The sequence below is a fragment of the Saccostrea cucullata genome, unplaced genomic scaffold (genome assembly GCF_032062105.1).
Source record: "Saccostrea cucullata isolate Sc308-1 unplaced genomic scaffold, CSIRO_AGI_Scuc_v1 ctg520, whole genome shotgun sequence".
NCBI lineage: Eukaryota > Metazoa > Mollusca > Bivalvia > Ostreida > Ostreidae > Saccostrea > Saccostrea cuccullata.
In genome coordinates, this window is record NW_026930967.1 from 67,501 (window position 1) to 84,797 (window position 17,297).

The 17,297-nt window shown below is 35.3% G+C and overlaps 1 protein-coding gene and 1 long non-coding RNA gene across 2 annotated transcripts in view; both read right to left on the reverse strand.

Annotated features, from left to right (window-relative positions):
• LOC134230744 (phosphatidate cytidylyltransferase, photoreceptor-specific-like) overlaps nt 1–15,653 on the reverse strand; it is a 57,696-nt gene extending 42,043 nt beyond the window's left edge. Inside the window, exons 1-2 of the mRNA XM_062712584.1 lie at nt 15,488–15,653; nt 11,816–11,952 (exon numbers count right to left, since the gene is read on the reverse strand). Coding sequence (XP_062568568.1) covers nt 11,816–11,952; nt 15,488–15,520 — 170 coding nt within the window. The 5' untranslated portion in view covers nt 15,521–15,653. The remainder of the gene's footprint in view (nt 1–11,815; nt 11,953–15,487) is intronic.
• LOC134230735 (uncharacterized) lies at nt 9,466–10,808 on the reverse strand. Its single transcript, XR_009984416.1, has 2 exons — nt 10,680–10,808; nt 9,466–9,608 (listed from the first exon to the last, which is right to left on the reverse strand). It is a non-coding gene; the product is annotated as an uncharacterized LOC134230735 (long non-coding RNA).
• Nucleotides 15,654–17,297: the final 1,644 nt, after the last annotated feature.

Sequence of the window (17,297 nt, forward strand, 5' to 3'; positions counted from 1 at the left end):
GCCCCACCTAAAATAAAGTAATAATATTATTTTTCAACCTACTTTTTTCATCAAATGTCCGAAGAACAAGAAATTAAATTGGTGTGGCCTAGGTAATCAGATATTATAAAGCTCACCCAAACAAACATTTTCTTCAGGCAAGAAACACACTAAACTAACAACAGGCCCAAAAGCTGCAGAACTGTAGCTCTCTACTTGAGAAAATTCAGACAGATAAACAGAGAGCTACAGATCCATGTATTGTAATAAAGTGCCATGCCACAGCATGATACGCCCGTCAAAAAATTACAATTATTTTAAACAGTTTAGAGTGCTAGAAAATCATGTCAACCTTGATTCTAAGATTTCCATGATTTTTCCATTCCTTACAATATTTGTTTATCTATCCCTTGTGCTGTGGGCATTAATTATAACAAATATTACATCATTGATAGATTTCTATTCTGGTTGTGTTAGACTTTGTCAAATGCTCATCATATTAAACAATATCAAATTAGTCTTAACAACTTAATCTATTACAAATTAATTTTGAAAATAAAGGCTGGCCATCAAATGACATATGCTATAAACTGACCACCAGTTCTTCTGTCCAATTCCCAAAGGATATAAATAAGACTGCTTGATCAGAGATGACTGAGACAGCTAGCTTTCCTACATTGAACTTATTAATTAATCTTTGACTGGATGCTTGTCTACTCATTATTCCCAAGATAATAGTGGATCTGCACTTCTAACTCTAACCCTAAAACACTTTTAAAACATATAAGGCAAACATTTTTTTATTTCCTGTTTTATGGGAATTTTTTTCAAAAATTTGAGTCGGGGGGTCGAAATAAAAATAAAAATAATATCTTCAAATTCAAGCTGTCGGTCAGAAAAATAAAAATAAAATAAACAAATGTAACAATTCTTTTTATTTTTTAAATTAAGAATGGAATTGTTTTGTTGCCTAAATTTGGTAGGAAAAGGGTGTTATTTGAAAAATTAATGCATGCAAAACAGTTTTATCACAATTATGGGGTATTCAAAAATAATGAAAGAAAAAGTGAGCTAGCTCACATACCCCACGCTCCCCCCAAACTTGACGGTGAAACACATAATGAAAGGCACAGTGCACTTTAAATACATAGTATAGATCAAAAAGGGCAATAATTGCAAAAAAATCTTCACATCAAAATGTCTTTCATATGAGGACATTTAAATGTGGAATGAAGTTTCTAAATAAGTAATGGAATCAAAATTTCTTGGCATTATTAATTTGAAGTGGTTGGGGGGGGGAGAGAAATTTTCTTGAATAATAGGCAAAACTCTTTGGGATAAAAGAAATTATGTACAACAGTTTAGGAGGAGTGGTGCTAACAAACTGTTCATCTCTATATTCTAAATATGGCCAAAAAGTCTAAGTTGGAAATTGTGGAAATTCCCGGAAAAATAAAGGAATTGGAATTTCCTGGTAATATGCACATCTACATATTGTGTCCTAAATATCTACAAAGTTTGATGAAATTCTGTGCAGCGGTTTATGAGGAGTTGCGCTGACAAACTGTTCATCTCTATGTTCAAGGTATGGCCAAATGCCTAAGTTAAAAATTGCGGAAATTCCCGGAAAAATAATGGAATCGGAATTTCCTGGTAATATGCACATCTACACATTGTGTCCTAAATACCTGCAAAGTTTGACGAAATTCTGTGCAGCGGTTTATGAGGAGTTGCGCTGACAATCTGTTCATCTCTATATTCAAGGTATGGCCAAATGCCTAAGTTAAAAAGTGCGGAAATTCCCGGAAAAATAATGGAATCGGAATTTCCTGGTAATATGCACATCTACACATTGTGTCCTAAGTACCTGCAAAGTTTGCCGAAATTCTGTGCAGCGGTTTATGAGGAGTTGCGCTGACAAACTGTTCATCTCTATGTTCAAGGTATGGCCAAATGCCTAAGTTAAAAAGTGCGGAAATTCCCGGAAAAATAATGGAATCGGAATTTCCTGGTAATATGCACATCTACACATTGTGTCCTAAGTACCTGCAAAGTTTGCCGAAATTCTGTGCAGTGGTTTATGAGGAGTTGCGCTGACAAACTGTTCATCTCTATATTCAAGGTATGGCCAAATGCCTAAGTTAAAAAGTGAGGAAATTCCTGGAAAAATAAAGGAATCGGAATTTCCTGGTAATATGCACATCTACACATTGTGTCCTAAATACCTGCAAAGTTTGCCGAAATTCTGTGCAGCGGTTTCTGAGGAGTTGCGCTGACAAACTGTTCATCTATATATTCAAGATATAGCCAAACATCTAAGTTAAAAAGTGCGGAAATTCCCGGAAAAAGTAATGGAATCGGAATTTCCTGGTAATATGCACATTTACACATTGTGTCCTAAGTACCTGCAAAGTTTGACGAAATTCTGTGCAGCGGTTTATGAGGAGTTGCGCTGACAAACTGTTCATCTCTATATTCAAATGGCCAAATGCCTAAGTTAAAAAGTGCGGAAATTCGGAAAAATAATGGAATCGGAATTTCCTGGTAATATGCACATCTACACATTGTGTCCTAAATACCTGCAAAGTTTGACGAAATTCTGTGCAGCGGTTTATGAGGAGTTGCGCTGACAAACTGTTCATCTCTATATTCAGGGTATGGCCAAATGCCTAAGTTAAAAAGTGAGGAAATTCCCGGAAAAATAATGGAATCGGAATTTCCTGGTAATATGCACATCTACACATTGTGTCCTAAGTACCTGCAAAGTTTGACGAAATTCTGTCCAGCGGTTTATGAGGAGTTGCGCTGACAAACTGTTCATCTCTATATTCAAGGTATGGCCAAATGCCTAAGTTAAAAAGTGCGGAAATTCCCGGAAAAAGTAATGGAATCGGAATTTCCTGGGAATATGCACATCTACACATTGTGTCCTAAATACCTGCAAAGTTTGACGAAATTCTGTCCAGCGGTTTATGAGGAGTTGCGCTGACAAACTGTTCATCTCTATATTCAAGGTATGGCCAAATGCCTAAGTTAAAAAGTGCGGAAATTCCCGGAAAAAGTAATGGAATCGGAATTTCCTGGGAATATGCACATCTACACATTGTGTCCTAAATACCTGCAAAGTTTGACGAAATTCTGTCCAGCGGTTTATGAGGAGTTGCGCTGACAAAAAAAAGAGGACTGACTGACGGACTGACTGACGGACTGACTGACTGACTGACTGATGACGGGTCAAAAACATTATTCCCGCAACTAAATAATAAGATTTTAGGATTTTTGAGTAGCTATCATATGACAAGCATATAGTGAGGCTTTTAATGGATTGGTTAAATTATTTCACAAGTGAGACTAATTAAAAGAAAATCTGAGTATCTTTTTCAGTGCATTCAAATTAATATACACATACCAGTAGGTGGATAAAATGTATCTTGTCTCTTGAAAACATATTGAAATTGCCTCTATTTGCTATAACTTTCAAAGTACATGATTGTAGAAAATGCACTTACATGTAATACCATAAGTATATACATGTAAAATAGACTATGAAAATTACTCTGTTTACAGCAGAATTCGTATATTTCTAAAAGCTGGTTCTAATCCACAATTTTTGAATAAAAAAAAAGAAGTCATATTTGTATGGACGTATTATTTGCAGCTTTGTTTTTCCCTAGTGGTAAAAAGGTTGTTTTACAAAGAAAGAGCTGTTATAACCACCCTCATGTGCATTTATTTGTTACATAGCAAGTAAAATTCCATTTTGAATCATAATAAGTTTGATTAACATTATAATAACGAGTGGAAGTTGTGACTCGAATTTCCTCAGTCACGTCACTTTCTACAGTGTTCTATTCTCTTGTTACAAGTAAAAGAAAACACTACTGTAATAAAAACAAGAGGCCCATGGGCCTTATAGGTCACCTGAGCATTATGCAACAACTTTCCAGTCAGGGGATGACAAATCCCATTGCCCGACGCCCGGGGCTAGTGAATTTTAGGGTTGGGCAAGTGAAATTTTATCAACCACTTGCCCGTGGGCAAGTGACTTAATCAATTATCAAAAATAAAATCAATATGTATGCCAATATTCTACTCAGTATTTTTTTTTTATATATATTTATAAATACAGTACAAGTTAGTGGTAGGGCAGGCAAAAATTCAGGTAGGGCAAGTGAATTTTGACCATGTACTTGCCCTTGGGCAAGTGCCTTTAAAATCTATTTGTCAGCCCCTGCCAGTGATTGAATTTGATTCATGTTTTAATCCAGATGCTATGGCATTCACAATTTTGAAATAGGCACCATTGATTCATAACAATACACTTAGCAGTTGCTTAGTTTGTTTACTTAATACCCATAGGCAGGGTAGGGGAACAAAAACTGCATTTCAAGTAATCAGTAATATTCAGCATGATCAGTAATGCCTCAATCACACATGAACCCCTGACCCTTAGGCCTAGATCCACACATTGCACAATTTTTGAAAAGGCACCCTTGCTTTTCAAAAATATTTGATAAATACCAAGGAGCAGATTTCAAACAATTCATCCAGTTTCAGTATATAAGTACAGCCCCCCCCCCCTCCTTTATGGTACCCTTGACCCTGGGGCCTTGAAATTCACAATTCTGGAAGATTAGGACCCTTACTCATCATAACTACATAGGTAGTTCATCTGCTTAATACCAAGGAGCAGAGAAGAAAACTTTCAAAGATTAAGTGTATTTTCATTGTATAATCAATAAAGCCCCACCCTATCACTAGAATCCCTGAATTAAAATTCACAATTTTGGAAGAGGCACTCTTGCTCATCATAACTATGCACTTATTTAGTTTATTTAATACCCAGACACAGAGAAGAAGATTTTCAAAGAATTCATGTATTTTCACTATATAATCTAAAGAGCCCCCCCCCCCCCTACACCAGAACCCCTAATCGAATTCACAATTTTGGTAGAAGCACTTTTGCTCATCATAACAAAGCACTTAGTTAGTTAATTCAATACCCAGGAGCAGAGAAGAATTTCAAAGAATTCAAGTATTTTTATATAATCTATAGAGTACACCAGAACCCCTGATCCTGGGGCCATAAAATTAACAATATTGGTAGAGGCACTCTTGCTCATCATAACTATGCACTTATTTAGTTTATTTAATACCCAGGAGCAGAGAAGATTTTCAAAGAATTCATGTATTTTCACTATATAATCTTAGAGCCCCCCCCCCCCTTACACCAGAACACCTGACCCTGGGGCCATAGAATTCAAAATTTTGGTAGACATGCTCATCATAACTATGCACTTATTTAGTTTATTTATTACCCAGGACAGAGAAGAAGATTTTCAAAGAATTCAAGTATTTTCACTATGTAATCTATAGAGCCCCCCCCCCTTACACCAGAACCCCTGACCCTGGGGCCATAGAATTCACAATTTTGGTAGAGGCACTCTTGCTCATCATAACTATGCACTTAGTTAGTTTATTTAATACCCAGGAGCAGAGAAGAAGATTTTCAAAGAATTCATGAAATTTCACTATATAATCTATAGAGCCCCACCCTAACACCAGAACCCCTGACCCTGGGGCCATAAAATTCACAATTTTGGTAGAGGCACTCTTGCTCATCATAATTATGCACTTAGTTAGTTTATTTAATACCCAGGAGCAGAGAAGAAGATTTTCAAAGAATTTATGTATTTTCACTATATAATCTATAGAGCCCCACCCTAACACCAGAACCCCTGACCCTGGGGCCATAAAATTCACAATTTTGGTAGAGGCACTCTTGCTCATCATAACTATGCACTTAGTTAGTTTATTTAATACCCAGGAGCAGAGAAGAAGATTTTCAAAGAATTCATGAAATTTCACTATATACTTATTTAGCCCCACCCTAACACCAGAACCCCTGACCCCGGGGCCATGAATTTCACAATTTTGGTAGAGGACTCAATGCTGATTACAATCATGCAAACAGTTTGACTGCTTGATGTCCAGGAGTAAAGAAGAAGATTTTTAAAGATTGCACTAATTTTAGTGGTTTTTGCCCCACCCCCCAGGCCCCAGGGGGGCAGGGCCCATGAAATTCACAATTTTTGTTCCCCTTCACCCATAGATGCTATATGCCAAATTTGGTTGAAATTGGTTCAGCGGTTTCAGAGAAGAAGCTGAAAATGTTCAAATGTTAACGCACGACGCACGACGAACGACGAACGACGACGGACGAAAAGTGATAGCAATAGGTCACCTGAGTTTACTCAGGTGACCTAAAAAGTTTAAGAATAATCTTTCAATGCTTTTAAACAATTTTCAAAGATAATACGTACTTAAAACCTCCCAAAACAAGGGGTTGACAGAACCTCAATTTCCAAATTCCACGTGCCGTGGCCCTCCGCGTAACCATGGTAACATTTGATCAAGATTACTATTTCGTCTATTTTATTCAGTCTTTCATTAAAACTTAATCTAAAATTAATGCTTTATTTCTAATAAATGTCATGTCACTTTTTAAAATGACTGGGTGCATTTAAAACATTACCCTACGATTCTGACATTTTGCCGCTAACTTTCATGCTGTGCAGTGGCTATCCACGCTTCACATTCATGCTCATTAGTTTTGCCAACTGTGATTGGATGGATATATTTACTTTAGCCAATGACAATTCACGTTTTGAAAGGCTTGTTAAAATTTTGTTGACGTTTCTTGTATTTTTTCAGTGACTATAAATAAGCTATCGGCAGGAGAACCAAAAATAAAACTTGGAAGATGAGACCTTTATTTTTATTTCATTTTAGCCCAAATTAGGGTCGGCGCTCCCGTAAAACAGTAAATAAAAAAATGTTGGCCTAAAATACTCATTAGTCAACGATATTTTTTTTTTTAGATTTAACGGTACTTACCACAAACAAAAAATGGATGCACGGGTTGATATATATTTTTGGACTGATTTAGATTTGAAATGACATGAATAATAAATCCCTGAATTATAAAGAAATCGTAGGTTTTCCTTGGTGCTTAGATATGAAATTTTGTTTTGCCTTCTATATAATTCAATACAAAATTTTGCACAATTCTTCAATCTTATGACAAAATCTTATACAATTCTCCCACTCTACTTGGTAAACATTATTCAGGTTACCAATTTAAATGTAAATCTATGAGAAATAATACTGATTTCTGAAAAAAAAGTTTGTTTGTGTTATTTATCCTTAATGACAGGTTTCATATTAAATTCATATGGACAAGTAGGCATGCTGATTCAACCTCACCCCATAAAATTAGTTTTTTTAAATTAATTAATATTATATAATATCAGATTATTAGTTTATTATGCAATATCAAATTAGTTTTAATCAATTTTCATCAAATTCATTTCAAAACTTAGGCTAGCCAACACGAGCTATTTTTAATCATACAGGCTGCCCATTTGCCCAATTCCCAAAGGGGTATAGATAACACCGATGCTCTACCAGTTAGCTCCTCACACTAAACTAATTAATTTCTCTCTAATTTGACATGCAAATTTCTGCTATCAAAATTCTTCTTGACCAGTGCTTGATAATTATGCCCATGGGACAAACTGAATTCCTCTCATTAACACTGACATTTGTTACAGATCATGCTGTAAAGTATATGATGAAAAAATAAGTTTTTACCTGATCTAACACTTTTTAATACGGATACAACTATATTTTTCACATTTTTTAGGATTATGAAATTTAAAATTTAAAAGACTTAGTTTTTTAAAAATTTCACTTAAATTAAAGGTCACAGTGACCTTGAAATAGGTCACGACACACCTACTACCTAAGATGTATACTTTTGCCAAGTTTGATAGCTCTAGGTTTTATAGTTTTCTAGTTATGAGCCAGACAGGATTTTTCAATATTTGGCCATAGCATCTTGGGCCAACATTTTTTTATTTCCTGTTTTACAGGAATTTTTTTCAAAAAATTGAGTCGGGGGTCGAAATAAAAATAAAATAAAACCTTCAAATTTAAGCAGTCAGTCAGAAAAATAAAAATAAAACAAAACAAGAGGCCCAGGGCCACAGCGCTCACCTGAGCACACAGGCTAGGAAAAAGCAATTATTCTCAGATCAGAAATGAAAGTTTACTGAGTTTTGAGGGGGGGGGGCTTAAATCTTAACTCCCCAGGGGATCATGATTTGAATAAACTAGAATCTACACTACCTGATGATGATTTAAGAATTATAAATATCACTAATTATGGCTTTGAAGTACTTGAGAAGGAGATTTTAAAAGATTTCCCTAAATATTCTTATGAAAAACTTTGATCGACCATTTTGGCCCCTACCTTCCCCCGGGGGTCATGATTTGAACAAACTTGAATCTACACTACCTGAAATGATTCCACATTAGTTTTATCTTTCCTGTCCTAATAGTTCTTGAGAAGAAGATTTTTAAAGATTTTTCCTATATATTCCTATGTAAAACTTTGATCGGCCATTTTGGCCCCACCCTACCCCCGGGGGTCATGATTTGAACAAACTTGAATCTACACTACGTAAGGATGATTCTACATGAGTTTCAACCTTTCTGGCCCAGTGGTTCTTGAGAAGAAGATTTTTAAAGATTTTTCCTATATATTCCTATGTAAAACTTTGATCGGCCACTTTGGCCCCACCCTACCCCCGGGGGTCATGATTTGAACAAATTTGAATCTACACTACCCGAGGATGATTCCACATGAGTTTCAACCTTCCTGGCCCAGTGGTTCTTGAGAAGAAGATTTTTTTAAAATGCCATTAATTTTTCTCTAATTCATAATTATCTCCGTGTTGGAAAAGGGCGTGGCCCTTCATTTGAACAAACTTGAATCCCCTTCACCCAAGGATACTTTGTGCCAAGTTTGGTTGAAATTGGCCCAGTGGTTCTTGAGAAGAAGATGAAAATGTGAAAAGTTTACAACAACGACAACGACTACGATGACAACGACGACGACTACGACAACAACAACAGACAACGGACAAATTTTGATCAAAAAAGCTCACTTGAGCCTTCGGCTCAGGTGAGCTAAAAATGTAACAATTTCTTTTATTTTTTAAATTAAGAATGGAATTGTTTTATTACCTTAATTTGTCAGAAAAGGGTGTTATTTGAAAAAATTAATGCATGCAAAACAATTTTATCTTTTTTATTTTTTTGGTATTTAATAAATAGTAAGATTTGAGGATTTATGAGTAGCTATCATATGGCAAGAATATAGTGAGGCTTTTAATGGATCAGTTAATCTCAATGCCATGTACAACTTTCCACGTACATGATGGTAGAAAATACACGTATTTACCATAAGTATATACATGTAAAATAGGCAATGACAATTACTCTGTTTACTGCAGAATTCGAATATTTGTTCAAACTTGTTCTAATCCACAACTTTTGATATATTTGTATGGATGTATCATCTGCAGCTTTGTTTTTCCCTGTTGGTATTTTTTTTTTTTTTTTTTACAAAGAAAGCTGTTATTACCACGCTGATGTACATTTATTTGTTACATAACAAGCAAAATTCCATTTTGAATCGTAATATGTTCGATTAATATGATATTAACGAGTGAAAGTTGTGACTCGAATTTCCTCAGTCACGCCACTTTCTACAGTGCGGTGTTCTGTTCAGTCGTTACATATATAAGAAAACATGATTGTCATAAAAATAAGTTTCAGAACAATCTTCAAGCCGTATTTTAATGCTTTGGAACCAGTGTTCGAAATTCAAAATTATTTCCTATGGGACCAAAGGACCCACAACAAAAGGGTCTACATGAGTCCTGCCAAGGCAGCGTAGGTCCAAAATTTACCCATCACATTTTATTAGAATAAAGACTTGAAAATTGATTTCAGACGTTTATTCAAACATCTTGGTAAATAAATGATTTATTTCATGAAGGTACTTTGGTCACTTTCAGGAATAACGTGCATGTACCCCAAATTCCCAGACACGAGGAAATTTCTTAATAAAACCGCGAAGTTCGTCAAATAATTGTATTTACTGAGCGTCCGAGATGACATACATTTTTAATTCATACAGACTGTCTCAAGATACGCACGATTATATGACAATGCACAAATACGAAGTAGAACTTACTGAGCGAGTCTATCGAAGCGACCCGAATATACTAGGTTGATGAAACGTTCGTGATTATTGTTTAGTTGCGCGAGGGAATAAAAGCGCCACATTGTTTCCCTACCGGATTTTTAAAGGAAAATAAGTTCATTTCACGATGTGTGTCTCTCACAAATTACAAGCATTTACAGTATGAAACAGTTAAACATTTTTAAGTGAAATATCACAATTTTAAAAGATCGTGAATAGTTTTATAAAATTTGTTTCGATTTTAATTCAATACCGTATAAATATCTACGAAAAGCACGACTGATTCTATCATCATACAATTCACTAGTTTTACCAATCTCATGATCTCATGCGTTATTTCTTATCAATTCGCTCATTGGTTCATTTCTTTCAACAAATCAAATCAAAACGCTAGATAGATAAATCTAAATACATAAACAATATTTGTAAAATTTTATTCCCGACAACCGCGTCGGCCCAAATAAATAAGAAGGACCCATTTGGTCGCACTGATCACGAGTCCTTCGATGTGTACGTCGGCGCAGGGCCGACGGACCGACGATAATTTCGAACACTGTTTGGAACAATTGTCAAAGATAATACATACTTAAAACCTCTCAAAACAAGGGGTTGACAGAACTTCAATTTCCACGTGGCCCTCTGCATAACATTTGATCAAGATTAATGTTTCGTCTATTTTATTCAATCTTTCATTAAAAGTTAATCTGAAATTAATACTTTTTTCTAATAAATGACATATCACTTTTTAACAAGAGGCCCATGGGCCACATCGCTCACCTGAGAAGCTTTGACCATTCTGTTTTTTACCAAACTTCCCCCTTGTAATACATAATGCATCCCCACTCTACCCCACTGATCATAATTTAGACATTTTGAAGATTTTTTAATGACCCCACCCTATTTTTGTCTTTTCTTGATTATCTCCCCTTGTGAAAGGACTTGGCCCTTTATTTTAACAATGCTAAATGTTCTTTCAGCAAGAGGCCCATAGGCGACACCACTCATCTGAGTTACTTTGTTTTTTACCAGAATACCCCTCTGTAATGGTTATTGTGGCCCCATCCTACCCCATGGGGTCATGATTTTAACAATTTTAAAGATTTTTTCCTCTATATTTCAATGTAAAACTTGGTTTCCCTGCCCTACCCCTGGGGGTCATGATTTGAAAATTTAGAATCTACACTACCTAAGGATGCTTCCACATAAGTTTCCGATTTTCTGGGCCAGTGGTTCTTGAGAAGAAGATTTTTTATGACCCCACCCTATTTTTGTCTTTTCTTGATTATCTCCCCTTGTGAGGGGACTTGGCCCTTCATTTTTAGAATTTAAACTCCCCTTCACAACGGACAAAATGTGATCAGAAAAGCTCTTTTAAGCATTTGGCTCAGGTAAGCTAAAAAGTAAAGTTGTGTAGTAGATTGATGTCTCTTTCTATCATATGTCAAAACATTAAATAAGAGTGAAGGATTTTTGTTAAGTTGTTCTTAGAAACTCTATGGCTTTTAAAATATGGTTTGTGTTAAACATTATCGTGAAAGATCAACTTCATGGGTATGTTTTGTCTGATTTAATTATTTACAACATATATTACCATCATACCACTGAAAGAGACTATAGAAGAAATAAAGAGAAAACAAACTTTTGATTTTTCCATCAAAAAGATTTGTTAAAAATCTTTGATGAAAAAAGGCATAGATCTTCTTTTTGTAAATTTGTCCTTACCGTGGTGTTAAATCTTTTAGTGCAGTGTCCAGTGCCTCTGTTGTTCTGTCTGAACCTTGTGGAATGGACTGTGTATTCTCCAACTGTGGTTCTCCAGGCAAGACTGCAGCTTCCTCTTCACCTGACTGAAGGGCTTCCTACAAAAACACTCAAATTTATTGTAAGAAATCGGTCAAAATTCTTTTATTTTGATTAATTTCAATTTTGTGACATAGAATCATACCTCCCGATATACGAGGGTTGTTCGTAAAGTCCATGGACAACATTGATAATTATACTGACAAACATTAATATGAAATTCAAACTATTATTTTCATTAATTTCATGTTTCATTTCATTAATATGCAAGTTTTAAACAAAAACAAAACACAGTTATACTTTCATCAGATACACAAACTGACAAAGACACATATTTATATTAGGAGCACTTAAAGAAAAATCCTTGACATTACATGACGTCAAAGGTTAAAAGCATGTAACTTTTCTCCACATAGTCATAGTCACCGTTTAACTCAATACATTTATTTTTTAAGAAATAAGTTATCAATTTTAAACATCCATCGTGTTATAAATACAGGTTGGTCACGAAATCAAATTCCATGATGCCCGAAGGGCTTTATGGTGAATTTGATCTCGTACCAACCCGTATTTATAGCCCGATAGATTTTTGAAATGATGTTGTATTACTTATATTAACATTTGTGACTTATTCATATTTGCCATATTATGACTTAAAACACGTGAAATGTTTTATTTTTACAACCCGATGGCATGTTTGTAATCCGTTGATTGCATGTGCAGCATTTATGACATCACAGAGAAATAACGTCGAACATTTATGACGTTCGGGGAACCTGCACTATTTACAGAAATACAGCAAAGTCACCTTAACAAATTTCATATTACTGCAATCTCGGAATGTTGGTCTTTCTTCACGCATGTCATCCTGTAAACTGTTCCTTCTGTCCAAAACTCTTATATCCCACTTAATAAGTAAAGAACTGCTTCATTTGCTATATTTTCCCGACTGTTTACAGAATTTATGGGTCTCTGCTGGTGTTTTTCTGATGTCTACACAGAATTTTATCACTGCTCTCTGCTCAACCTTTTCTGAAAACGTCAATTTTTCTACCAATGCTGATTCTGTCTTGATAGATATTAACCTCGATTTCTCAGCCATTTAAAAACTTTAAACGTTCAAATTTTGCAACTTAGACATTATAACCTTTGTCAAGCAAAAAATGTAAAAACCATCCAAATTTCCATGGAATTTTACAAATTCAAATGAAATTTATAAAGTGCAGTGCTCCGGGTCCCCATCCCAAGTCTAATAATGGAGCCATAATTGTAATTACATATTTGAAATTGAACATAATTTTACACTTTGTAATTCACATTCAGTAAAGGATTGTTCATAATTTGTAATAGTTTGGGCCATGGATATCAGCATGGATAGCTCAGTTGGTAGAGCACCGGACTGGAGATACAGGGGTCCCGGGTTCCATTCCCAGTCCAGCCATACATTTTCTCCTTTCCTGTTACAGATTTGGTGCCATTGACCACCCCTGGAATTGCAGGTGAAAGTCCTGCCAAGGGGTAATAAGAACTCGGGTTGTGTCTTCGAGGGCGAAGACCATTTAAGGAGGGAGGAATATAATGGTTTGGGCAGTGGATATCGGCCTGGATGGTAGAGCACCTGACTGGAGATACAGGGGTCCCGGGTTCGATTCCGGGTCCAGCCATACATTTTCTCCTTTCCTGTTACAATATGTTAATAATACATATCAATGTCACAACTTTTATTTAAAATTTAGCTTGTCCACAAACTTTGCGGACAAACCTTGTCTATGTATAAAGCACCAAAAATGACCAACAACATGATAGAAGGAGGTTATGTTTGCAAAAAAGAAATGGAAGGGCGTAGTCCCCTCCTGATGCTACATGCCTGAAATATTTTCTATAAATTTAAGGGTCCATGAAGCAGTAAATCAGAATTGCAATTCAACCTCAAACTATAACAATTTTGTAATTAACTGTTTATATCCTGGAATTTGCCCTTGCTCGACCTAGCATTAAAGCACAAACATGCAATTTCGTCTTGTCACAATTTTTGTCTGGCATCATATAATACGAACCTCCATATTTTGATTAGGATCCTCGGTCAATATAATAAATACTCTTATCTAAAATGCTGACCCTATTTTTGTCTTTTCTTTATTATCTCCCCTTTTGAGAGGACTTGGCCCTTTATTTTTACAATCTAAATTCCCCTTCATCCAAGGATGCTTTGTACCAAGTTTGGTCAAAATTGGCCCAGTGGTTCTTGAGAAGAAGTTGAAAATGTGGAAAGTTTACAGACGGACAGCTAGACGGACAGACAGACGGACGGACGGATGACGGTCAAAATGTGATCAGAAAAGCTCACTTGAGCCTTCGGCTCAGGTGAGCTAAAAATGCATCAATTCCCATAAACCATACGATTCTAGCAGCACTTTCCAAAAACAATAGAATAAGAACTCTTAAGATATAGAAACAAAAATTAAGTTTCAAGGGATGCGGCGTAGTGTTGAATTTTTGCATCTTTTTTGTTACGAACGACAGAGGAAAGGCTGATCGGCAAGTAAACACCCTCCCTGCTTTAATTTTACAAAGAAATTGTATTACCATACCTTATTCATAATTAAGCTTTATTCCCACATGAGTCACACATGATATTCATTCTAAATGCTTTTAAACTCTGCTTTCTTGTGTTTGTTTACATGAATTCTCATTACGTTTCACTTTCACTCTGCTACTGCATGATCAACAGTTATGACATCACGGGTTTGGTATTTAACCCCTGATAACTACAGAGACCCAGAAACTACAAAATTCCATTGATAATATTATACCTCTGCATATTCTGATTCATTTTTATGACCTTGAATCAATCTTAGATATCGATTTTAAGAAATTATTATCTCTTAACTTCACGTCATATAGCTTACTATGACATCATATCATCTAGGCAAGTAGGATATTTGGTTGCATGTAACCTGAACATACCAGCTGTGTAGCACATATACTATAAACCGTTTCATGGTTGAATTTGACTTTTCAACTTGGCAAGCAGATTTTTGACACTGTTTACGGAGATTAAAAAAAAAACAAAGACATGAATGCCATGGTTGTGGGGATAAATGATAGTAGAAGACAATGTCAATGGTAATAGACCATTGCCTTTGCAATTCCTCTGAAAGTGTAAATGAGGGTGACTCTGAGGAGGGGGTACTGACTGTAATTCGGAGTTAGACACCATGTTTTGTTTTATTATAATATGGGTTAAAAATTTATTTCCAAAATAAATGCCTGCATGTGCCCTACAGTTCTGTAGCTATGGATCTCGCTGATATGTTAGCACACTACATTATCATATGCTTTTCTGTCAAACTAAGCACATAAATCAAGTTCTGAAAATTGTATACGGTTTAGAATAATAGAATAGGTTCCAAACAATGGAATTCGAAAATTTATAAGCAAAGATTAAGTTATAAATTAACTTGACAGTCATGGGTAAGACTAAGCGCTTTAACGTTTATGTTCTGGGTCGGTATGTTATGGTGCTTTGTAAATAAAAGAGTGAAAAAGCAGAAACATAGTTATTTAGGTCTCTGGCAAAAGTGCTAAACTTACATCCACATTTTGTCGCCTTCTCAGCTCAGTCATTTTTTAGAAGCTTACGTTAGTTGTTGCATTACATAAATTACCATATTATGCACTTTTCATCGAACGGCATTGGAGGGTATAATATCCTCAAAATTGTAGAGCTCTGATTATATTGTAAACAGCTATCTGCTTCGGATTTAACCGTTTTATTTTTTTTAAGCCATCATATCTGTGTAAGTATGTATTGTATTTATTAATTATTTTATTTATAATGCCTATTTAATTTATTCCCTGTTGTTTAAGAAGCGAGGAGGTTCGGGGTGGTTTCGCACCGGTTGACTGTTTGCCCCCTTCTTCCGGTGCGTCGATTTACCCAAAAGGACCCCAAAGAATCCAAAATGTGTTGGAACTCATGATAATTGAAAGTAAAACATTGAATTTTTAGGGGAAAAAACTTTGTTGGGGTGTGCATAGATTTCTTGAACAATGACTGTTCCATCAGTTAAGCATGCAACTACATATTAATCAAGAATACAATATCATGAATATATTTAACATATTGAATTTAACTTTGAATGTTTACGCGGGTTATGTATTTTTTTTTCTGCAACAGTTGCGACATTAATTCGCGTACTAACAACCAAAGAAAGACATTTTATTATTCAAAATACCTTCAACATACTTTACAAAAGATCTTCAATTTACGCGTCAAATACTTCCTGAAATGAATTAATACAAAGGTATGCTTCGCTGCGTAGAACACATTTCATGATCCGATGAGCATGATGAGTACGAAAACCTATTAGGATCAATCTAGAGAGAAAAAAAAATTAAAAAGGCGTTATAACGCCTTTTCAAAAGGCGTAAAAACGCCAAAAAAGGCGTTATTACGCCTTTCCATTCCAAATGGCGTTATAATGCCTTTTTAAAAGGCGTTATAACGCCTTTCTAAAAGGCGTTAGTACGCCTTTCCATTTTAGAGGCGCAGCGCGCGTTATTACTGGAATCTTGCTAACTCCCTCAATGATATATACTTTAACTGTTTTATTTACCGATACAAATTTAAATTGTAAAGATCACCTTTTTAAAAAATATATTCATTTATAGATTATTCACAAATATCCTTTCCTTATTTTAATATAAAAGGCATTATTACGCCTTCCGAATTAGGATGAAAAGGCATTAACGCACGGCGATTAGCCGATTCACAGCGATTTCCTTAATCATTTAATTTTATAAGGCGTTATTACGCCTTTCTAAAAGGCGTTATTATGCCTTTCCAAAAAAATTATCATGCTTTTTGAATAGCCATTATTTTGCATTTAACAAGCCCGTGCTTTTAATAGCCCCCCCCCCCCCACACACACACACACAGACACAATCCACTGGCCAAATTCGTGGGGGAAATACTCGGTAAAAATTTATTTAAATGCAATAATTTGTCACAGTTTTACATACTGCAACAAAATGTTCAGGAACCAAGAAACCAATAGTTATATAATTATAATATTTAAACTGTAGCAAGACTTTTCCTTAAAAGTGTGTATGTTTGGAGGGGGTTTACCCCATTCGCACTCGTATTACTGGCCTACATGAAAAGGAAAAGGAAAAGGCGTTATCTTTTGTTAATAAATATAGAAAGATTTAATTAAAACCATCTTTATTTATGCAATTCTCTATATTCCTGCACATCTCTCTGACAACTGTTTGCATTCGTATTAAGAGAAGGCAACACTCTTCTTGTGAAGATCTAGAATATAGGCAGACTTATCTTGGAGCTTTGCTTGCCATGAACAGTGTATTAAAATTTATGTCATTTGAAGATATTTTTCTCTCT